Here is a 26,068-nt window from a genome sequence, read left to right as displayed (position 1 = left end):
AAAATTTAGACAGTTTTTAGTATTGAAACAAAACTGGAACGCAACCGGAATGGAATCACAGAGATTTCATTACAAATTCAGAGGTTTATTTGGTTTATAATCACCAGGCAGAGGAATCAGTAAAGTGGTTTGATTACAAAAATATCATGATTTCAATCGTGTCTGTTTTATAATAAAAGCGACATGCTTTGGTGAGTTTGCATAGTAAAATCTGTGAGTCTCACCGCACGCATTCACCTTCCTCAGCTGTGTTAATCTGCATAATAATGCATTCAAAACAAACACAATATTACATATGTCTGTTGCCTCTGCCTTAAAAAAAGTAAAAGGCAGTATTTAGCACAAAATGATGAAGTGAAAAAGAAATTAATTTCTAAACAGTTTGTTGCAAATTGTGGATTTATTCAATGCAACTATTTATTTAGAAATGTATTCTGTTCTTGTTTAATGAATGAAGCCCAGTGATGCGGCATAATGAATATTCCTTGTGTTTGAAAGTAAAAAATAAAAGACTTTATATAGCATACATATTTCACAGATTAGAGTTTCGCTACTGATATGATATTACGGCAACTTGGAAATGTATAAAAAGTCTTTTAAAGATGTGGAAGACTTGTAGTTGAGGTCGGCACAGTGGCTTATGGTTCTGGTTTGATTGTATTTGGCAAGAAGAACTATCTGGTCTCCTCATCATCAGAAGAACGGCTCAGTCCAGGACAGGAAAGCTTGACGTGGGAATCAAGCGTGTGTGCGGCTCAAAGCAGCGTGCATCTCTCTTTCAGACTCTTCTTCTTCTTGCCGCTCTTCTTCCCGTTCTTCTCCTTGTTCTCAGACATCTTCTTCGCCCGCACCTCCCTCATCAGATCAAAGAAGACCTGCGAACAACAAAACACGCTTTACAGATCTGTCAGAGTAAATATGGCATCTGAGGTTCACATGCACGATCATGCATTCTGAAAATATCAGGATATTTAATGCACGAAACCTTATCGACGTTCGCTCTGGTTTTGGCTGATGTTTCCACATACTGGACAGACCACTCGTCCGCTTTGGTTCGGGCCTCGTCCGCAGACACCTGCCTCCTGTCCTCCAAATCTGACTTATTCCCCACCACTAACAGAGGGATTTTATCCTCCTCCGCTTTCACTCTCAGGATCTGCTCCCTGTGTGGACCAGTAACACAAACACTATAACTACGGCTGCACTTAATTGATTAAAAATACAGTAAAAACAGTAAAACTGTGAAATATTATTACAATTTCAAATAACTGTTTTCTATGTGAATATATATATTATAATAATATATTTTTGTGATCAAAGCTGTATTTTCAGCATCATTACTCCACATGATCTTCAGAAATCATCCTAATATACTGATTTACTGCTCAACAAACATTTCTGATTATTATCAATGTTGAAAACAGCTGTGCTGCACAATATTTTCTTTTGTGGAAAACGTGATACACTACCATTCACATGTTTGGGGTGAGTACTATTAAAGAAAAGTGCATTAAATTGATCAAAAAATATTTATAAAGATATCTATTTCTATTAATTAAAACAAATCTCAGGGACAAAAAAGATCCACAAAAATATTAAGCACCAAAAACTGTTGTCAGAATCAATAACATTATTAATAATTGAGCACCAATATATATTTTCCACTTAAATACCCAATAAAAGAAAAATGTATATTCAATAAAAAGCTTCTATGAATTTGAAAGATTTTATTAATTTCTATGACTTCTGTCAGACTTTTAAAATTCCCCTCATATATCCAACAAGCTGTTCATTTTCAACTTCTTTTTATTTTCAGAAACTACGAGTGGCAATATATTACAATATTGAAAATAATTTCAAGAGTTTACACTTATTACCAATGAATCTATATGACTTTTCTAGATGTTTATGATTACAGTTTAAAAAAAAATTATTTATTTACTCACAAATAGCTATTTCTAGCCAATAAAATATGTTAGAGCTTGACATAACTAGAAACAAAATGTGAATTGTATGTCGTTCATTAAAAAATTCCATGAATGTTTTTATGATTTTATAGATTGCCATGACTTTTCCAGGTCTAGAAAATTCCCTTATATATCCAACAAGATATTTCTTGTAATTCTTCTGTAATGGCAAAGCTGTTAATTTTCAACTTTTTTATTTTCAGAAACTACGAGTGGCAATAAATATGAAATATTAAACTACAGGGTTTTACAAGAAAATGATTCATGATAAAAATCACCAATAATTGTTTTAAAAGATTTGGTTAATTCCCATGACTTTTTGCAGGTTTAGAAATCAAACAGTTGAAATGTTCTAATTTACTGAGGTTTTCCAGTCATTAAAATGTTAATTTTTAAGATTTTATTCATTTCCATGACTTTCACGGATCTAGAAATAACTCTTTCTCTGATATATTGAGGTTTTCCCGTTCTGACTCATTAATAACATGACAGTTGTTAGGGGAAAGAATTAAAGTAAGAAATACACTGTCAGCTTACGTCTTGATTTTTAGCTGTTTTAACTTATTTTAAAGCTTGCCAAATCATTTCAGGTCAAACTGAGAACCACAGCTCTACACAGCATTTTGCTGTCAGTGAGGACAAATACCCTGCCGCTGGAATCTGGGTCTGTATCTGACAGCTTCAGAGTTTTGCTGAGCGCAGGATGTAATGATAACATCATTCTGAGAACATACAGTGCAGTAACTGCGATTCTACCCAACAAGATCTGAATGCAGTGGAACAGCAGATAACCTCGTGAAGAGCTGACCTGAACTCTGCCGTGGCGCTGAAGGACTCGGGCTCTGTGATGGAGAACACCAGAAGGAAACCCTCTCCGCTGCGGAAGTAGTTGTCCCTGATGGCGGCGTAGTCTTCCTGCCCCGCCGTATCCAAGATATCAATCTGCACCTCCTCTCCATCCAGCACCACCTTCTTCCGGTAACTGTCGGCCTTGGTGGGTTCATAGTCCTCCACAAACTGAGGCGAGCAAAGCAGATTACAAAGAGTTAGTTAGAACAAGTGTTATTATTAACTAAAACTGATGCTATTAAAAATCATGTTATTTATTAAAATAAAAGTTAAATTAAATTAAATATAAAAATTAGATGGAAAAAATTTAAATCACAAATGTATAGATTTAGATTTTTTTTTTTTTCAGTTTTAGTTTGTCATTATAGTACCTCAACATGAATAGTAAATAAAGTTTACTGAAATAAAAGTACTGATAAAAATAAATTAAAGTTGAATAGAAATATTAAAATAAAACTAAATGAAATAAAATAAATGTAAAAGTGCATAAAAAAAAAAATTTAAGCTAAATAGAATTATTAAAAAACTAACTGAACTAAAAAGTTTACTGAAATAAAAGTACTGATAAAAAATAAATTAAAGTTGAATAGAAATATTAAAATAAAACTAAACTAAATAAAATAAATGTAAAAGTGTATAAAAATTTAATTAAAATAAAAAATAAATTAAAGCTAAATAGAATTATTAAAAAACTAACTGAACTAAAAACTGAACTAAAACTGATAAAAATAAATTAAAGTTGAATAGAAATATTACAATAAAACTAAATTAAATAAAATAAATGTAAAAGTGCAAAAAAATTTAATTAAAATAAAAAATAAATTAAAGCTAAATAGAATTATTAAAAAACTAACTGAACTAAAAAGTTTACTGAAATAAAAGTACTGATAAAAATAAATTAAAGTTGAATAGAAATATTAAAATAAAACTAAATGAAATAAAATAAAATAAATGTAAAAGTGCATAAAAATGTAATTAAAATAAAAAATAAATTAAAGCTAAATAGAATTATTAAAAAACGAACTGAACTAAAATCATTTAAATAATAATAGCTAATAAGTAATAATAATAAAAAAACGGAAATAAAAATACACTAAAGTTAAATAGAAATGTATACAAAAAAGTTTAAGTTGAAGTACTAAAATTACTAAAACTAAACCTGAAATAAAAATAAATTCAAACTAAATAGAAAAATAAAAATAACATAATTACTGAAATGAAAATGAGAAATGTTGCCTTGGCCGCTAACTGAAATACATTAAGCTGACAAATAATACAAATAAATGAAAGCTAAAATAGAAATACATTATAATTGAGATTCAAATTGAGTTCTGAAAGCTGAATAAATAATCTTTCCATTGATGTATGGTTTGTTATGATAGGACAATATTTGTCTGAGATACAACTATTAGAAAATCTGGAATCTGAGGGAGCAAAAATATCTAAATATTGAGAAAATCTCCTTTAAAGTTGTTCAAATGAAGTTCTTAGCAATGCAAATTAAGTCTTGATATATTTACAGTAGGAAATTTACAAAATATCTTCATGGAACGTGATCTTTACTTAATATCCTAATGATTTTTGGCATAAAAGAGAAATGTATAATTTGGACCCATACACTGTATTTGTTGGCTATTGCTACAAATATACCTGTGTTACTGATGACTGCTTCTGTGCTGCAGGGACACACACATATATATATATATATATATATAAATAATGTAAAAAGTTAATAAAATCACAAAAAACTATAATAATAATAATACAAAAATAACGCTACAGAGTGATGCGACAGGTGTGTAAATGAAGGTATTTTGAAAGAGCTGTTAAATGAAGAGTATGATTTGTGTTGCGCTGACCTCATCATACATGAACTGCAGGGTCAGGGCTGATTTCCCCACGCCGCCGCTGCCCACCATGATCACCTTGTGCAGGACCAGGGAACTCTGGGTTTTGCTCTTATTAGCTGCCATGACTTTAGTGCTCCAGAACTAGACTGCAAGCATGCAAAAGAAAAATAATCAAATTCAGAGAAACATACATGCATTGCTTATTATTAATACATACAACACATCCAGAGACATGCACCTTAAATTACACAACTGTAAAGTGAATTTATACATTATAGTATGATTATATTCAGTGTTGATATAGCACGTGATATATGTTTAGTGCTGAAATAGCACGTTATTATCATGCTACTGTATATGAATATAGTAATCATTGACTATTATGGCACATAGTAAAAGTACCACACTTTACAGTCACTGAATTTTACTTCGTAATGGAAACAGCGTCAGCGAATATTGATAATCAGTAAGAAACAGAAAACAACAATATATCACAAAAACACTAGCAGATTGTTTTAAAAACGACTAAAGCGATTTTCACTTTAAGACTCCACCCCTTCCTCGTTGTTATAGGCGAGAGCCCGCCTCTCCTAGCTCTTGATTGGTTGAGCAGACGCATTATGAGGCGGGTCCTCCTCTACTCGCGCTCTCATTGGATGTCCTGACAGTCAATCACATAGTTTTCCCACAAAGACATAGAGGCGCTTCAGTCGAGGAAATACCTCAAGATTACAAAGTTGTTGTCTGCGCAAACCGACTAAGCTTTTTCAAACTGATCAAAACAACACGAACTCTTATAGATGACTCACCTTAAGTTTGATCTGTAAGCAGACTTGGACTGGATTCGCACGTATAAACGATTAAAACATAATTCTGTCAACCGGGATCAAATCCACTACTCCAGTCCAGCTACAAAGCCCCGCCCACCGGATATTCAAATCACAAGGATATGACGTCATCACACCATGCATAGATATGTCTAGATGTTTAATTGCATTAAAGTTATTAGATGCACAATTTATACACAGTCATTCATAGCAAATGTTTGAAGTACGTTAAGTGCCAAATTTATTTGTAACTTTTAATTTTAATTAAATTTTATGTAAATTTTTCCGAATATTTTATATTCTGTATAATGCGTAATTTTGCTGCATTTATGTTTATTAATGTAAACAGTACGCAGGGTCTATTTTGTGTGAATTATTATTTCGGCGAGTGGGGGCGCTGTTTCATCAGTAAATCGATATCAGTTCTAAACCACAGGAATATTTATTGACATATAATTAAAAGAACATTTAATTTTGGTCCAAAGTATTTTTTTATTATTATTAAATATATATATATCATATATATTTTATCAATATATATATATATATATATATATATATATATATATATATATATATATATATATATATATATATATATATATATATAACTTTTCATATTTTTCTATTTAAAAATAACTGCTATGGTGGTTTTAGATGTCGAGAAAGTCATATAAAGTCTTTATTTATTTTTTGAGAGCTTCTCTGGCCCCTGCTGAGTTCACAGTTCATTCACTCAAACCAGAGTTCTGCTCATGTGCTATAAATGGTTTTATTCAAAGGGGATGCTTCATCTTTTCCACGCCCACATTTCGTCCTTTGTTTTTGTAAACAGGAAAATTTGACCTTGATTTTAACCCAAATGCATAATCACCTAAAACTGTGTCTTTTGTAATTAGTAGCACATTTAAAAAGGGTCTTTTCTCTTTTAAGAATCTGGTCTAAATAAATGCATCAAATAAAATGCACACTGCAAAATTAACATGCAAGTCATAAGCTATATTTATTAAATGTATTTTGCATGTAATTTTACTTTTAAACTCGCATTTAATTTGAACAATCACTGATTAATATTGTAACGCTTAGTAAAATGCTGAAATGCACTTTTTTTTTTTTTTTTTTTCTGCTAAACAGTTTAGTGAAACTTCATTGAAGTGTCGCTTTAGTCCTGAACACATTTCCCCTGAAAATCCCGAGGTTCCTCAACCTCTATAACCCTGGAGTTGGTGGTTCGTCCCACGTGGTTCTCCAGTCCCGTATAAAAACTTTCCAGAGACTCAAAAGCGGCACGAGAAACGAACCGAACACACACACAGACACACACACACACCGAGAGCTATGATGAAGAAGTATATGGGAAACGTGCACTGGAAGTCAAAATGCCCAACAAAGGAGGACACGATCTTCATCTGAAGAACTAAAAAGGCGAATGATTATTTGGAAATACTGTGGGCTCCTTCTTTGACTGGTTTCCACTCGCTTCCCTTCACCATGGATGATTTGAATTCAACAGAGTGAAGAAATCACCGGGACAAATCATAACAGCTCCTTTGTTTAGTCTGTGGGGTTTTAAACGCGTAATACTGAGATTTCCAGTCATGCCATGACGCATCAGACGCGTGCGTAAAAGTGCCATTCACGGCTGTACGTGGACAGATATCAAGAGCTCTGGTTACTTGATTATTTACACATCTCAAAATTATCAACTTTGAGAAATTCTGATGGTGTATCGAGCCGCTCTCACTGTGATATCGATCCGAATTGTGTTGAAATCATTGGCGGAGTGACCAAAGACAAGACTCAACCGCAGGAACATATTCCAGGATTTATTGCGTTTGCGTTTAATTCGGATCGAACCGGACCTCCTTTAAGAGTGGATTTAACACTTTTAAGTCTCACTTTTTTGGGGGGAAAAGAAGGCGGATACGAACTTGGCCGCTTTCATCTCCATCTACCCTGCACTCGTATCCGCTCGGAACTGCTGTTTATTATCACGGAAGATGAAAAGCTTGTTATTCGAAGTGCTTTGTTTTGTGTCCATCCTCATCTCCATCCGCTGCACACCGGCACCGGACACCGAAACCCCGAGCATCAGCCCGAGCTGCGCGTCCTGTGGGCTCAGCCAGACGGATGGAGGCACTCTGGTGGATGTGGATTTGTTGGAGGTGGTGAAGAGACACATTCTGAGCCGGTTACAGATGCGGGAGAGACCCAACATCACCCACCCCATCCCGAAGGCGGCGATGGTGACCGCGCTCAAGAAGCTCCACGCCGGGAAGGTGCGTGAGGACGGGAGGGTGGAGATCCCAAACCTGGATGGACACGCCACGTCCATGAACGAGGTGGAGGAGGAGACTTCGGAGATCATCAGCTTCGCCGAGACAGGTGTGTATAAGATGAGTCTGCGTTTGGCCGAGCGCGCTACGCGGTTACGCACAGGTGGCCTGTTTCCATTACCCTGTTTGTATGCGCATTTTGAAGTAGCCTATCGCATCGGAAACAAGTGATGGAAACGCCACATTTCGAATAAAAATCCCTTAATTCGCAAAAAAAAACAAAAAAATAAATTACGCTCGCTTGAGGTGGTTTTTGACTTGTGCGAAAAAGGGTTACTGCGAATAATGGGAGATGGAAACGCATTTGCCGTGTAAATTCCTCCACGAGCATCAAAAAAGTTATGTGACTTTGCGCTATGGGACGGCAAATCCTGACTAAACAGCGGACCGAACGTGTTCCACAGCATTTGAAATATTGTTATGGTCATTTTGAAATGCCTGAGCAAAGTCTGTCATCAAAGTATTTCTGTATAATTGTCTTATACGACTGCGTCCCAAACAGCAGCATTCACCTCCGACAGCAATGACAGCATTTCGCTCTGAGGCGCAAGTCATTATATAGGAAAATTATTATATTCAATGGCTTCTCCTACTTTTCTTAGTGACATATAGTCACTTCATTACAACTTTGGATGGAAACAGACGTTTTATACTGGTGGGTTTAAGCGCAAATCTGAAAGTTTTGACTACAATCAAACTAACTTTTTCACTCTTCAGGACAAAATATACAATTCATTCAAAAGGCTTGATGAATATTTCTGGGCATGTTGTCACAATGTGAATCTGCTATTACAGGTCAACAGTAAAACAACTGCTAAGAACGAAACAATAAATAAAAGAGAAATAGGAATATAGAAGCATTAAACTATGCCAAAGTAAAACGTAAATTATTATTATTATTATTTACAATTACAACATGTGTGACAACTTGCCCCCGTCTGGCACCTATGAAAAATACCCAAAGAACACAAGTTCATCTTTTCAGTTATTTACATTTAGTAACTCTTCTATTAATGTATGTCAGTGTGCTTTTATTTTTTATGTACAGATATTACAAAAATAATTCATTTTAGTCTGACTGAAAGACTTTAAAATATTACTGACATATATCTCTTGTGACAACTAGCCCCGGTCTGTTTGCCCTGTGTATAGGGTGATGCTATTTATTTTGACCACTATAAAATGGTATGAAGGGAATTATACAATACTGTCATCTCCAAGTTAAAAACAAACAGTTCTTTGGATTGAAGAATCATGTCTGGGTGTTTAGGCTTCTTGAGTTGCTATATGATTTTTTGGAGATTCATTATTGGTTCATTATAAGCGTCTTGAGTTCTTTGAAAGCATCGGAACATTGTGTTATCTAATGATTTTATCTTTTTATTCCATTCAGATTCAGAAACTTTTATTAAAGAATCAAAAAGAGCATTTAAAGTCATCAGGGTTCAGGAATCGTACAGAAAACTGTTCATGAATCCACAAACCTGTTAAAGAATCAAACCAAAGCCACTTCCTGCTTATAAATCAACTAGAATCTGATCTCAACTGACAGCAGTGAATCATGAAAACAGATACAGCTCAACTTTCAGTTGCTATTATTATCCAAATGGCAAAATACAATGTTTCCTTTCACTTTTAGTGTTTCTCATTCCAGGCCCTAATACTGATCTGATGAATGAATCAGGTGCAGGGCTGAGAAACAGTCCTGTGAGAAGAAAGCTGTTAAAGGAATAATTGATCCAAAAATAAAAACATTTGCTGAAAATGTGCTTGCACTCAGATCATCCAAGATTAGGATGGGTTTGTTTCTTCATCAGGTTTGTAGAAATGTGTCTCTGCATCAGTGTCTCAGCAATGGATGCTCTGCAGTGAATGGGTGCCGTCAGAATGAGAGTCCAAACAGAAACCACTCCAGTCCATCAGTTAACATCTGGAGAAGACAAAAGAAACAAATCCAGCATTAAGACGTTTTTAACTCAAATACCATAGAGTCCATAATCCATCATAACGCTTCCTCCAGTGAAAAAGTGTTCTGGTCTGAATCAGGAGAGAAATCTGCACAGATCAAGCACCGTTTACAAGACAAAACAGCTCTAAACTAATATGTGGCTGGATTCTGATGTGAGAGACAACAGGAGATGCAGTTTTTCACTGGATTATGGATTATAGACTCATATTTCTTGATGGATTTGTTTCAGCTTTTGTCTTCTCCAGATGTTAACTGATGGACTGGAGTGGTGTGGATTATTGTGATGTTTGGACTCTCATTCTGACGGCACCCATTCACTGCAGAGCATCCATTGCTGAGACACTGATGCAATGCTATATTTCTCCAAATCTGATGAAGAAACTAACTCATCTACATGTTGTATCACCTGAGAGTGATTACATTTTTAGCAAACTATCATTTTTGGGCGAACTATGCCTTTAAAGTTACTGGATTACAACTGAACAAACAATCTTCCATCGTGCCTTATGATCATATTTCATGCGTATTCACCAGTGCACGTCTTTTACAAAGACAAAAGATGTTTGTCTTCATAATGTTTCAACAAAATGCAATAACTTCTGAAAAGTCTTTTCATTGCAGTTGACGTCAAATACCTACGTAGTAATCTAATATCAGTTAATGCAATAAAGGTAGCATCAATAAAATCAAATAATGTTATTTTCATTAAAAAAGCCAGGATTGGGATACATAAAGCTGCTTTAGAGAGTAAACATGACCTTTAGCATCAAAAATCCTCAAAAGTGTCGTGAATGCATGTAGATCCACAGCAAACTCACATTCAGATCTGCCACCATCAATTTCCACTGGAAACAATCACGTCCCGTGCTGCATTTTTCCCTCTTGAATATCCTGTTACATTCAAAAATCTATCACATTATGCAAGTAAAATGGGATGCAAAGAGCGTTTCATGTTGACTTCACGAGCAGAATTGAGTTTTTTCAGCTTTAGCTTTTCAATGTATTGAATTTGCTAAACAAATTGAGCAGCATGCAGCAAGAGTTCAAGGTTAAAATAACTTCAGAAGCAAAGAGCTCACGCTTGCACTCAAAAACAACGAATGAACCTTTGCTTAGTAAAGCACATATTTATAAACGTCACAGCACACAGGATTGAATCTTACCAACGCACCGCAGGTCCGGTCACGAAAGCTGCACTGTGAAGTCCACAAGATTTCAAGCACCATTTAGGACAAGGCCGCAATTATCCAAACCCAGCGCAGATCTGGACCTTTGACCCTTTGTGCTGTGCTGCTCTGCGGCTGCCAAGCTGAGACTCGCATCCAGACGAGATCCAGGAGCTGTTTACTGAAGTGATGGAGATGTAACATGAGCAGAGGTTCACATAGAGCTGCCCTGCCATTCCTGATCACGTCAGGTTAACCGGTCGATATATATGCCCTGCTATTGTCCAATGCTTTCACAATAGACTTAGGTTACTGGATGCAACATGTTTTTGTTTCGCAGATTTGCTGCTAAAATGAAGTCTGATGGTTTTATAGTCACTCTTTTTGAGGCCTTTGCTTGAAAGAATCTGAGTTTTCCACTTAAAGTCAACAGGTTTTACTTCCATAATGTGAAATATTTAAAATTTAAACTTAAAATAAAGAATGCTTTAAAACATGATTTCATTCACTGACAAGACTGATGATGTCAACTGAAAAATAAAGTCATTTTAGAGGTAGAATGAGTATTAAATTGTGATGAAAGATTAGAAAAAGTCATTTTTAGAACAACATGCACTGATGAATCATTCACAATAAGACCAGAAATAATAATACTAATATGAATAATTATCATTTTTATTTAAAATATTATATAATGCATAATGCTTACTTAATGCTTAATCTTTAAATAATAGAAAATGTAAAAATATTAAAAATAAATAAAAATAAAAATTAAATAAATGAAAAAGGAAGACAAAACAACAAGCAAGTAATAATAATAATAATAATAATAATAATAATAATAATAATAACAACAAAATGCAGCTCAAAGTTCTCTACGGGTCAGAATATATAAACAGAATTATTATAAAATAATAAAACTTAAATGAAAAAGATAAAACTAAGGAAATTATAAGAATTATTAAGAAATTATAATAAGTATACAAATTTTACATATATATATAGGAAGATTGCAAAGGTTGCAATTTATAATAACTTTATATCATTAAAAATATTATATAATAGAATTTAAATATAATGATATTTTCTATAAATAATAGAAAATAAATAAATAAAAAAAATTGAAAAAGAAAAAGAAAAGGAAATAATAATAATAACAATACAATTCTGTAAATACATATATATATATATATATATAGTAGTAAAATGAATAAAATGCTAATTAAAGAAATAAAAACCTTTAGAGACTTAAATATCATGTTCAAAATCCAACTTAAACAATTTCTAAATCCAAAACCTTCTTGTTCAAAAATGCATACATTTATGATATTGAATTTATACAGTAGTTTTCTGGTAATGGCTCGCAGTCGCAGTGATCTGATGAAGCCGTCACGGAGCGGGTTGGGTCTCATTAGGATGCGGGGTGACCTCAGGACAAGGAGCTCTGGAAGACGTCCAGGATCTTCTTGAGGATCTCATTTTCTTTAAGAATGGTGCTGCCCTGCGCTGGCAGAGGCCAGCTGAGTCCCTAGGTTTCTGTGACATCTTAATGGTGTGTGGAGACTCAGGTGAGGACGGCTGCCAAGAGGGAGAATGCGCTCGCGGTGTCTATTAGAGCCAATGATGAATGTGCTCCGCGCTTTGCAAAAGGCCTGAATCGAAGCGGGAAGCCGTCCAACCTGTAATCATGCGTCGCCCCACGTCACCGCTTGTTTTTAGCTGCGTTTTTACGCTTTGATTTTGCCAGCTGGAAGCGGCGCTGACAGTAAACACCTTCCCTCCTGTGTTCAGTCATGTTCAGGCATCACTAGTGCTCATACTAGGGGTTAGTGATCTGAACAAACACTTAACACAGAGTAACTAGTGCTGTTTGTGCAACAAACCTCAGTGGTGTCTGAAAATCACCGGGTTAGTTCAGGAGAAGTGTGTTGGTATTGTTAACTAAAACTATTGAAAATTGTTTTTTGGTAACTGAACTCATGTTGATATAAAATAAAGTATAAAAAAAAATAAAATCATATAAAATTAAATACTAGATTAAAAACAAACTTTGGTAACTAACTGAAGCACAACTTACTAAAAAAAATACAAAAAATAACTCAAACTAATCAGCGTTTAGTGAGCACTGAGGGTGGGCATCAAGGGAGCAAGCTAGTGAAACGTTGCATGCACAAAAGAGAAGGTCTGCACACATCCAAAAACTTTTTTTAAATGCAAAATTGATTTTAGTGCGCTCGGAATACTTTCTTCTTTGCAAAACAAACATTTTATCCATAAAACTAAGTTTGTGCGCGTGCAAAACACACTTCAGAATTGTGGCAGAGATCTAACTCTATAGATTTAATTTAAAGCAGTGTTTGTGAGCGCAGTGCTGCTTTGTGTACAGCGTTACCGGGGAAACAGCTATTTTTAACGCTCCAAAAGTGGCACCTAGTGGCAAAGAATGAATTTGCATTTTCATTCAGACCAATGCGAAAATCAAGTTTTCCCAGGTCTGTGCGCGCAACAAGTGGGTGGCAATATACTAATGTTTTATTAACAAGCATAAAAACGACTTGTTTCAATGATTCAGAGTCGACTCTTTCTTTTGAGAGACAATAACGTTATACACGGTGCACTTTCAGATTTAAAACTTTGCAGGATGTTTTCATTCACTGTGTTACTCGCTGCATGAAAGATCATTTTCAAAAATCCATAATAGGGGCATTTTCAATTTTAAATGATTTACATCAGTTATTTTTGTTTAAGTACTAAATATAGTAAAACCAAAATAACAGTCAATTACAGCTATATAGAAATCAATACAACAATACAAATGTATAAGTAATGCAACATATTAATATATACTATACTATTATATAATTAAAATAACACTGGGGTTCAATTTTCACTTGTCAAGATGCTAAAACATCCACAGAAAGGAACCAGGATATAAAAGACACTCAGAATAACAAGCAAGCAACCGAAGCACCCTAGCAACCTCATAGCAACATGCTGAAAACATTCAAACTATAGCAAAAGCCCAGCAACAGCCTGTCAGCCACCATCAACACCCCAGCATCATGCAGCATGCACAGACAGACAGCACTTATGTTTCTGTGCTTCAGTCTCATGTTGTACACCGAGTGTGTTTTCAGTGCTAAGCTCAGGAAGTGAAGGTGTGTGAAGCGCAGAGCAGACACACACTGATTACCTGAGGGCAGATCAACTGAGAGGCGTTTCCTGATGTGATTCGCTACAGAGGGGAATGTGAAGAGTTAGGAGAGCTTCTGCTGTTCCACTGACGCTAATTGAAGAGTTATGTCTCTGTCTATTATATTCTAATTACACATGTTTGCTATGATTTCTCTTGGTAAATGGATCTGCATTGATTTACTGGATGTGCCACATATACATATAATAACCTTCATTAGCATGTCATTAAAAGCATTTTATAACAGGATCATTAGTTCATATGCATTTAGATATAAATATAATGAACATTGGATGATATTTCTAACTATTTGATTGAACAATAAAGGGACATTTCACCAAAAATGAACATAATATTTTTTTATAGGAAGAAAACAAGTCACTTTTGTGAGAATATGATCTGTGAAGCATCATATAGTGTAATATTGTTAGTATCGCTTTGTATTATATATCATTATAATTATATATTATTATGCTGTATATAAGTATTATGTATATATTTTCTACATTTATGCTAGATTTAAGTTGAATTTAAGGTTTAACACAAGATAATGGATTAATTCACATTAAATGAAATTAAATTTTAAGGCATTAAAGGGATAGTTCACCCATAATATTGTGTTCAGAGAAATAAAAAAAAGCAACTTTTGTGACAGTGTGATCTATGAAGTATCATATAGTGTAATACTATTATTGTTTTTAATACAATATATACTTATATTATTATATATTCGTAGCATTTTTGCTCAATTTAGTTTAATTTAAGATTTAATAGAATAAAATAGATGAATATCCATTATATTAATATGCATTAAACAGATATTTTAAGTGTTTAAATACTATTAGTATGCTACATTTGTTCTAAATTACCATTTCAATTAATGTTTAATAGAATCAAATGAATATGCATCGAATGTAAGAGTATTTATTTTTGTGCGCACATTTAAATTTAAAGGATTTCGTTTTATTTAACTTTAAATGAAACTTAAATTTAGCATCAATGTAGCAAAATATTACTAAAACATACATAGTACAATAATACAAAACATTTTTGGGTGAACGTCCCCTTTAATACACTGTTTTGTGCCCAGGAAGAAATAAGTCAGTTGAGATAACATCTGCGAAGCATCATGTAGTGTCATATTATTTGTTATTGTTACTAATGAAAGTTTTCATAACATATTACCTCTAATTCAGCAGGACAGAGTTTACATTTAAATGAGTTACAGTGCTGTGCTGAAACCAAATGTGATTATCCAATCACAGGCCTGCGAGCCGCCCATGTGACTCTCTCTCTCAGCACAGCTGCACTCAGCATGTTACACAAGTACACTCATATCCAGAATATTTCTTTATTTATTTTTAAACATTTCTATTTTATATGTGTTTTGCGGATGCTTTTCAGCCAAAGTCCTGAAAGCTCGGATTTATGAATCCATTACAGAAAGACAGAAAGATCATATTTATTGTTTTATGTGGAAGTCTATTTGACCACATGGGCTGCGGTGGGAAAAACCAAGAGAGAGAAACCCGAAAGATGTCGTATTAAGTCATGTGATCATATGCATGATAAAACAGGTGTAAAATCCTGAGAAGTCGGTTCAGACGTATGGTTTATAAGCCGAAGAGATGGGTTTTGATGAATCTGGAGTGGTCGTGGCTCCAGAAGCGGTCAATATCATGTAAATGTGTCCTTTTGTGAATGTCAAAGGGATGTGCTTGATCGCGCTCTCACTGTACGGCTGTATGTCCACGTTTCCTGTGACGTCACACCGCTCATTGTGTGTCTCTGCGGCTCACAGGAAGTCTTTGCTGGTTTGTGTTGTTGTCTCACAAGCTCTCTGACTCCTGTCATCTCCATCCAGACCCCCGGCAGCTCTGGACCGGACCCCAGAATAACGCCGCTGTCACAAGACCCTGAGAACACACATTTAACCATGCAATAATCATCAGCAAAACCTCCCGAGGACACGTCTGTGTCGTATTTCACCCTAAAATCAGAAGAAAGAAATACAAAATAATTTTTTTGCACAAGGATTTATTATATTCTATACACAATGAAGCTTATTTATTGCACAGTTTTATCTTTGCATTGTGATTTATTTGCATGATTTAAATTTATAGTGATGTTTTTCTTTTGTTCTGCCTTTCTGCCTATAAAATCGGTAAATCTCATGAAACCTTCTAAGAACGTGTCTGGGTCAAATTAGAAATAATAAATTATATTTTTGCACAAAGATGTCAGTAATGTGAGTATATGAAATTGTATATTATATATTATAAATTATATAAGTATATATATAATAATTAGCCTAATATGATATTTAAATTATATTTAATGCTAAATTTTAGTTTAATCAAAGATTAAATATAATAAGATGGGTGAATCTAAAAAAAATTAATTATATTAATGATTAATTATTGGCCTGATGGTTGAAATGGGAATTTTCGCTGCTCTAGCTCTTTTCTTAAAGCCACTTCACTAATTTGTGAAGCTCAATTATCTTTTGCTGCACATCAGGAATATATTCTATGGTTTTTCTCATTGTGATGATGATTAAGGGAATTTGGGCTTTGTTTTCCCTCCTATTTATATTTCTGTGAAGCAGGAAGCCATGGCTGGATAATTTCATGTTCATAATCACCCTGGAGTGCTCAAAATTGTGAATATGAATGGGAATATACTTCAGACATATTTTACTCATAAGAATTTCTAGGGGTGCCAATACTTGTGTCAAACATGTAATTGAGAAAAACATTTATTTCATAATGGTATTTCCCCCCATTTTAAATTCTTATTATCCAATGAAAGGTTAGATTTTGTGATTTGTTTTAAATAAAAGATGAAAAGGATTAACAATGCAGATTAATTGTCACAGCCTTCCTTGATCATATTTACCAAGGGTGCCAATATTTTTGGCCATGACTCTATCTATCTATCTATACACACACACACACACACACACACACAGTATAAATAACTATATATATATATATATATATATATATATATATATATATATATATATATATATATATATTTATCTTATGTGTGTATATATATATATATATATATATATATACATACATTTATTTATTGTGACATTATTTTTATGACAATTAAGCACATATTCCCTATTATAATTACTGTATTGTCAAAAAGGTATATTATTTAAATTGTATTGTTTATGAAATAAAAAAACATAATAAAAAATTACTTTGTCATAATGTAATGAGAATCTCATGAGACTGAACACGATTTAATGTCTTTAGGTTGAAGTGGTCCTAGTTTAGGGGGCCATTCATGACAGCCTTAGGGATTTGCTGCCTTCTCTGAATGTTAATGTCTCGAGTCTTTATCCTATAGGCTCTGAGTTCACCAGGTTCATCGGGTTCACGGGGAGCATATTGCCTAAGTCAGCTGAACAACAGCCGATGAAATGCACTAAGCTGATCTTTTCTATCTTTTCTTAATCCCACAGACGAATCGCTGACCTCCAAAACCAGCCTGTTTTTTGTGATCTCCAATGAGGGCAACCAGAACCTGTACGTGACCCAGGCCAGCCTGTGGTTGTACTTCAAGCTTCTGCCTAATGTTTTGGAGAAAGGCTCGAGGAGGAAGGTCACGGTGAAGGTTTACTCGCAGGAACCGGGACTCGGGAGCAAGTGGAACTTGGTGGAGAAGCGTGTGGATCTCAAACGCAGCGGGTGGCACACTTTTCCGTTGACGGATGCCGTGCAAATGGTTTTCGCCAAAGGTGATCGCCGGCAAAACCTGGATGTACGGTGCGAAGTGTGCGATAAGATGGGTGTCATGCCTATTTTGGTGAACACGGCCGATGAATCCCACCGTCCATTCCTTGTGGTCCAAGCGCGAGCGGCCGACAACAAACACCGCATCCGCAAACGAGGCCTTGAATGTGACGGCAGCAGCAGTTTGTGTTGCCGCCAACAGTTTTACATCGATTTCCGCCTCATCGGCTGGAATGATTGGATCATCGCCCCGTCAGGGTACTTTGGGAATTATTGCGAAGGCAATTGTCCTGCGTACATGGCTGGAGTTCCCGGATCGGCTTCGTCTTTCCACACGGCCGTCGTGAACCAATACCGCATGCGAGGAATGAGTCCGGGATCCATGAACTCCTGCTGCATCCCGACCAAACTCAGCACCATGTCCATGCTGTACTTCGATGATGAATACAACATCGTGAAACGGGATGTGTCCAACATGATCGTCGAGGAGTGCGGCTGCGCTTGAGACTTCCAAAATATCGTAGTAAGAAACTAATATTTATGACTCATCCGTGCTCACAAATCCACACGCACACCCCAACTCTTCCACGCATCTTTGTACATATATTTATGTTCTTTAATCATCGAGCGATTTAGTTCCAGTCTACAGGTTTGTAAGATACTGTCACGTCAAAGGGATGGGATTGCCTTTATCTCTGTTTACACTCTTAAAAACACAGGTTCTTTATTGGCATCGATGGTCATCCATTAGACTCTTTCGATTATTAAAATATTCTTCACACTGGTTCTTTTAAATGGATAGTTCAGCCCAAAATTAAAATTTGCTGTTAATTTACTCATCCTCAGGCCATCCAAGATGTAGGCGTCTTTTATCTTCAGTAGAACAGTGAAGAAGATTTTTAAGCTGAAACCGTGGTGCTTGGTGATTCATAAAATGCAAGTCAGCGGCTGCCAGCACTTTGAGAATCAAAAAAGCATATGCAGGCAAAACTAAATGAATACCCGTGGCTCCTGACGATATACTGAGGTCTTATGAAGTGAAACGATCGGTCTGTGCAAGAAATTGAACATTATTTACAACATTATTACCTGTATTCCAGAGCCTCAAGCAAACTGGGAAATCTGATTCTGAAACTGGTTTGTTTCAATGAACTGATTCAGTTCACTCTAATGATGCAATGACGTCACGTATAGAAAATCATATTATTAAAGCAGCCAATAATGATGTGAAAAGTGGATGTTTTGCATGCCTAAAGCAAATAAAGTAAATAAACTAGTCTTTATCAGCTCACCTTTCTAAATAAACAACGAGAAACCATATAAACATTAATTTTACCCCTTCATTCAAGTGTTTGGTTCATGCACGCACATATCAGCGGCCAATCGGTCTTTGGTCCAAATCGACCTGTTTCCTCAGTTTAGTGACTGTTTGGAGGAACTGGAGCGCTGAATCAGTTCATTCATCATAGGATCAGATACACCACTATTACGGCTCATTTTGAGTCAGAGTGACTGCCAGGCGCCTCAAAGCGTGTTTTGATTTAGTAACTTATAGATCTGTGCTGCTCGAGCTGCGAATTGTTTCTGACCCCTCAGTTCAATCTGGTGAATTGATTTAATGAATTCACTAAAATGAACCTGCATCAGTGAACTGGACATCACTTTAGACCACTTGCCTGAGGCTCTGTACTGGTAATGATGTTGTAAATAATGTTCAGTTTCTTGCACAGACTGTTTTTGCTTTTGCACAGGTATTAATTTTGCATTCCTTGATATGCCTTTTTTTAATTCTCAAAAATGGGCAGCCGTTGATCTGCATTGCATGTATTAACAAGACCACGTTTTCAACTAAAAATCTTCACTGTTCTACTGAAGATCAAAAGTCACCTACATCTAGGATGGCCTGAGGATGAGTAAATTAACAGCACATTTTCATTTTTGGGTGAACTATCCCTTTAAGAACTGTTGACTGAAAGATTTTTTGGGGAACCAAAAATGGTTCTTTTATGGAATCGCAAAGAAAGCCCCCTTTCGAAACCTTTGTTTTTAAGAGTGTAGTTTGGTTCTTCTCTTTAAAAATGGAAAGAGGAGGGGTGATCTTCTCAAATGACTTTTATATCTGTGTACCTTCCCGAAAAGCACTGACCATCTTCTCAAAGCAACGCCAGCACTTCCCACATTGAGTCCATTGAGTGACAACCAATCCATTCGAGAGCATCCGTCTTCAACGAACATCTGCAAAGAGCTACAACAATCCTTGGTCCATTCATAAATCACGAGGCGTGTTTTATGTCATGTCTCGGTTGTGATTATTCATGCAACAAGCCGAAGACATGCTTCTGAAACACAAGCGAATCCAGTGATTTCATGAATTTCTCTTCAGTTACGTCATGGTGCAGCATAGCACTTGCAAAAAATATCGAAAATGCACAATATAAAGCACTTGCAGACTTAAAAATGCCTTCGTAGGTACCAAGTGGCGCGCCTCGTTCATGATTCCTCTGAAATAAGTGCCGCACAAGCTATGCAATGTATAGTAGTGACCTACACCGGATGACCCACTTGTTATGAACTGTTTTCAATACTTGAAATGTAAACTTACGCTTCCTGCTCTGAGCGGATGGTTGTTACAATGTTTGCACTGAAGATGCATTATTAGTAAATAAAAAACCTGCCATTGAAAAAAAAAGAAAAGTTATTTTTATAGAAGCTGAAACTGAATTCTGTTCAAATGTATTATACCGAATTATGGAACCAAAGAGGCCAAGATTTTAGCTATTGTGAGATGGCACAGCCATCGGATTCTTTTGTAAAATAATTTTTAAATGCGCAAGAGGCCTAAACAATGTATCAGGGTACAACAGAATGGATTCCATTTTCAAGTTGTTGTTTTGTACAGTAGATAAATGGAATATTTCACATTTTTCCATCAACTTTAATTGTTTATTTTTGTTTTTTCAGTTTTCTATTTAATACTTCTGTAGCGTCTATTCCGGAATCATTTAGAATCAAATACATGCCATCTCTGTACAGCTTATGTAAGATAAAAATGCTTTTAAATATTTTGTTCTTTGTAACTGTTATGAAATAAATTTCTTATACTGCATCAAAATCAACTTGTGTTACTTTTACATTCATGTTTATGCATTTGGCAGATGCTTTTATCAACAGTACAGTATGCACTTTATCAGTTCATGCATTACTTGGCGTTATTCGCACCAGGTTTGTGGGTTTGATTCCCAAGAAATTCATGAGCTGTTGTGTTAGATTTTCTTGGCACTAGTAATACTAATGGGTTCGACACCCAGAAAATGGACTATTGCATAAAACATTTGTGAATAAAGCACTGTTTCCATCCCATGCCATGTGTTCAAGAGAACAAAATCATACACAACAGCTCAATCATTCCCTGGGAATCAAACCCATGACTTTGGAACTAGTAATACTCCCAGGGAATGCATGAACTGTGTTAGTAGTTCTAAAAAGTACTAAGGCAAGCTACAGGAGCTATGTTTTTATCCACTTATTTCATGTAACATTCGAGATCTTGCAAAAACACTGGATGAAAACTGGCAAAATGTGCATTAAATGATTATTTTTATTAGGCAAGAAAACTTGCATAGTCAAGTCACCTTTATTTATATATCGCTTTATACAAAACAGATTGTGCCAAAGCAGCTTTACAGTGTCAAACAGGAAAACAGTTTGTCAATTATGAAAGAGGACAATAACAAAGAGTTATTTTTCAGTTAAAGTCATAAACTGTGATGGAAACACATTTACATTTATTCATTTAGCTGACGCTTTTATCCAAAGCGACTTACAATTGCTATATATGTCAGAGGTCACACGCCTCTGGAGCAACTAGGGGTGAAGTGTCTTGCTCAGGGACACATTGGTGTCTCACAGTGGATTCGAACCCGGGTCTCTCACACCAAAGGCATGTGTCTTATCCACTGCGCCATCACCACCCCATTTACTGAACAAGTTCCTGGATGCAACAACAATCTTGTGAGTTTGCCTCAGCAGGTCATGCGATTGGATATCTGGACTAACCAGCATTGCACACCATCTGAAATATTGTTTTAGTTGTTCTGAAAAAGTAGGTAAATAATTACCTCCTAGAATGGTTTCAAACAATTGTGTTCCCAAACATCAGGCTGCAAGATAACATGACAGCATTTGTTATTGCATTTCATCTGAATTAAGTAATTTATTTAAAAACAGGCTTGTGCTTCTCTGGTTGCAGCAACTTATTATTATTTTATTACTGATACTTTGAGCCATTTTCCCAGGAAGATTTTGCTCTCTTGAGCAAGTTTACTTCGCAACTTTGATGAGAAATGTATGTTATGGTTAGCTGAACAAAACTTTAACCCTAAATAATAAATCGCAGTGTGTATTTTGCAAAGTTTGTGCTACAAACAAAACGTCAAAGCCAATATATGTGACCCTGGACCACAAAACTAGTCATTAATCACATGGCTATATTTATAGCAGTTGTATGGGTCAAAATTATCGATTTTTCTTTTATGCCAAAAATCATTAGGATTTTAAATAAAGATCATGTTCCATGAAGATATTTTGTAAATTTCCTACCATAAATATATTAAAACTTAATTTTTGATTAGTAATATGCATTACTAAGAACTTCATTTGGACAACTTTAAAGTTGATTTTCTCAATATTTTCTCACATTTTGCACCCTCAGATTCCAGATCTAGTTGAATCTCAGCCAAATATTGTCCTCTCCTATCCTAACAAACCATACAGCAATGGAAAACTTATTTATTCAGATCTCAGAAGATGTATAAATCTCAATTTCAAGAAAAAAAAAAAACCTTATGACCAGTTTTGTGGTCCAGGGTCACACATATCGTAATGACTTACACTGAAACAGTCAGAAAATCATAAACACTTGAAGATGGAATCTTTAGACTTGGACCAGAGGGAAATCACCTAGCAACCACCTAGAATAAACAAACAACAACAACAGCAAAAAATTGGTAACAAGTTTTTATTAATAATTGGTAATATTGGTAAGCTGTTTTCTCTTTATACATAATGTATTAATTATGCCTTATTATGATGCGTTGTATGAATAACTTTAACCACAGTTATAATACATTATAATGCATAACCATTCAAAAGTACACCTTTAGAAAATGTAATGCATTAAAACACATTACAAACAACCAATTTCAGATGTAATAACAAATATGCAAATATTATAATGCGTTTTAACTTTGATTACAGTTGTCTAGGAAAATATATAATGCATTATTTGGTCAATTCTGAATTTACAATGCAAAATAATTTTCCCAACTTTTCCATTTCATCTGTCAAGTTCCAGTTAGAAACAACATAAAAACATCATAAAAATAAGTTTATAAAAATAAGTCTTCTCAAGTCTTACGAGGATCAGACCTAATTTTAAGTTGTAAAATCAGCTGCTAATCTCAAATCTGGGTTGTGTCAAGTCTGACATTAATGATGATTGTTTGTGAGACACACGAGAACCAATGTTTGATGTCACTGATGCTACAACTGCACTATGGACACCATATTTTGAGTCGTATGGACTATTTTGTTGCATTTTCTTTTCTTGCTTTTTTTTTTTTGGACAAATTTAAGGAAGTAAACCCCAAAATGTCTTTACCACAAGTCATGACAGATTTTCAACTCGAGTTCAAACTGAACAACACTGACCACGTCACTTTAAAGCTCTGAACATCCCCGATCCGTCACCACTGCAATTACAGCATACGTGCACATTAGTGCGTCTGTCGTGTGTCTTTAGTGTGTTTGTCAGCAGAAGCCAAATTACATGTTTTTAGAAAGACACACACAACCTCTCAATCACACAATACTGAGTATTACTGTGAGGAGGTTTTGCTTACCAAGGCTGCATTTATTTGATCAAAAATACAGTAAAAAAGTGACATATTTTTACAATTCAAAATAACTGTTTTCTATGTGGATATATTGTAAAATATAATTTATTTCTGTGATCAAAGCTGTATTTTCAGCATCATTACTCCAGTCTTCAGTGTCACATGATCTTCAGAAATCATTCTGCTTAAGAAACATCTATCTATCTATCTATCTATCTATCTATCTATCTATCTATCTATCTATCTATCTATCTATCTATCTATCTATCTATCTATCTATCTATCTATCTATCTATCTATCTATCTATCTATCTATCTATCTATCTATCTATCTATCCATCCATCCATCCATCCATCCAGTGAGATTAAAAAGTAGCAATTATGTTTTTTATTTTTTATTTTGTGATAGAAATGTGCAAAATGTTTCTTGAGCACCGAACCAACATATTAGAATGATTTCTGATGGATCATGTGATACTGAAGACTAGAGTAATGATGCTGAAAATTCATTCAGTTTTGATCACAGAAATAAACTACATTTTAAAATACATTACAATAGAAAACAGTTTTTTTAAATTGAAATAATATGTCACTATTTTTACTGTGTTTTTTGATCAAATACATGCAGCCTTGGTGAACAGAAGACTTCTTTCCAAAACAATAAAGAAATCTTTTGATCAGTAATGAAGTGATGAAAGTCCAGCTAAACTGCCTAAACAATCTGAAAGCAGTACAGTTCGTCTCTTGAGCTCTGAAAGAGCAACACAGCGCAATAACACTGAATGATGAGGAGAGAGTTTGACAATCCTGTTCCAGCACCGTACAAAACACAACGACTTTAATATTTGGAGTCTAATGCAATGCTTGTTTTCCTCCAAAGGCTGAGCTGAACTTTATTTTACAAGCTTGTGGAGTTTATTTCCAGCGGACAGAATCGTCTCTCAGCTCAAACACAAAAAGAGAAACAGTGTTGAACAGATCATGTGAGGGCAAAACCAAACTCATAGACCATACCAAATATGGTGAGTGATCTGGATTGAAGTTCCTCAAGCCCGGGCATCTTAAACCCGTCAGAGTAATGAGTAACGACTGTACGACAATTCATTCACTTCACCTCAATAGATGTGCAACTGTTTGATATTGCAATAAACTCCCGCTGCTAATAAATGTCTCTCGTGTGTCTGTAGCCGCATATAGTTTGTTTGTCATCAGGCGACTGTAAAACGCTCCAGAATTTTTTGCGGAAGGGAATTTCTGGAATGTTCCACTTCTGTAATCAAAATATTGATTTTTTTAATACTGAAAAAGGCCTGATTCCAGCTCAGACAGGTCTCAGTGCTTTAAAGGACTAGTTAACACTCGTAAATCTTTTACTCGCCTTCAAGTCATACCAAACCCGTCTGACTGACTTTATCCTGCAAAACACAAAAAGGATTTGCGTTGCTTTTTACATGTTAAAACAAAAATATACAACAATGATCAGTGTCTGTCATACTCTAAAAAAACATCATAAAAGCATCATAACTATTCATGTGCTAAAGGCCAAGTCACATGAAAGGTTTGCACATGGAAAAAAGTTACATTAGTTATTTATCAACAATCTTAAAGGGGTCATCAGATGCCCATTTTCCACAAGTTGATATGAATCTTTAGGGTCTTAATGAAAAGTCTATAACATACTTTGGTTAAAATTTCTCAATGGTGGTGTAAAACAACACCATTTATACCCTGTCAAAAACAGCTCTGTTCACAGCGACCTGTTTTCTTGCATGCCGCTTTAAATGCTAATGAGCTCTGCTGACTCCGCCCATCTCTTCCAAGACCGTAAACTTTAGCCCCATTCATTGGGAAACTTGCTAACTAGCACGTTACTAGGAAAAGCGACTTCATTAAAAAAACCTTAGACTCACTTCTTCTATAGGTGAAGCTCCATCACAAATGATTCGTGTGAACATTAACGCATTTAGGCAGATCAGGGGACACATTCCCTTCAGAAACAAACGTAATCCACTTCATCTTCAGCAGCTCAGATGTCGGGAGTAAATGATGACTGCTTTGTTCATTATTACATCCAACAACAAAACACCTCAATCGCTTAATCTGAGACATTCTTGTCTACATCTGCTCCAGCGGTGAAACAATGGCGGACTGTTTACAGCTCACTCAGGGCGGGCCTAAGGTAAGACACCAGTCCAGTCTGTGTTGAAACGCTACTGTCAATCAAAGTATTGTGGGAGGGGCCTGTCTGTGTGACGTCACACAGAC

At 35.2% G+C, this 26,068-nt stretch overlaps 2 protein-coding genes across 2 annotated transcripts; one reads left to right on the top strand and one right to left on the bottom strand.

Annotated features, from left to right (window-relative positions):
• LOC306856873 (ras-related protein ralB-B-like) lies at positions 1-5,607 on the bottom strand. The gene is made up of 5 exons (XM_079396400.1): positions 5,476-5,607; positions 4,676-4,812; positions 2,776-2,984; positions 986-1,163; positions 1-875 (listed from the first exon to the last, which is right to left on the bottom strand). Exons 2-5 carry the CDS (start codon positions 4,787-4,789, stop codon positions 756-758), a joined length of 621 nt encoding a protein of 206 aa, XP_079252526.1. The 5' UTR covers positions 4,790-4,812; positions 5,476-5,607; the 3' UTR covers positions 1-755.
• A 1,174-nt stretch (positions 5,608-6,781) lies between these two features.
• Positions 6,782-21,016, top strand: LOC306856761 (inhibin beta B chain-like). The gene is made up of 2 exons (XM_079396199.1): positions 6,782-7,878; positions 17,639-21,016. The coding sequence occupies exons 1-2, from the start codon at positions 7,494-7,496 to the stop codon at positions 18,412-18,414; spliced, it is 1,161 nt and encodes a 386-aa protein (XP_079252325.1). The 5' UTR covers positions 6,782-7,493; the 3' UTR covers positions 18,415-21,016.
• Positions 21,017-26,068: the final 5,052 nt, after the last annotated feature.

The sequence above is a fragment of the Barbus barbus genome (genome assembly GCF_936440315.1).
Source record: "Barbus barbus genome assembly, chromosome: 37".
In the NCBI taxonomy this organism is placed as follows: domain Eukaryota; kingdom Metazoa; phylum Chordata; class Actinopteri; order Cypriniformes; family Cyprinidae; genus Barbus; species Barbus barbus.
This window is presented reverse-complemented; position numbering and strand designations above follow the sequence as displayed.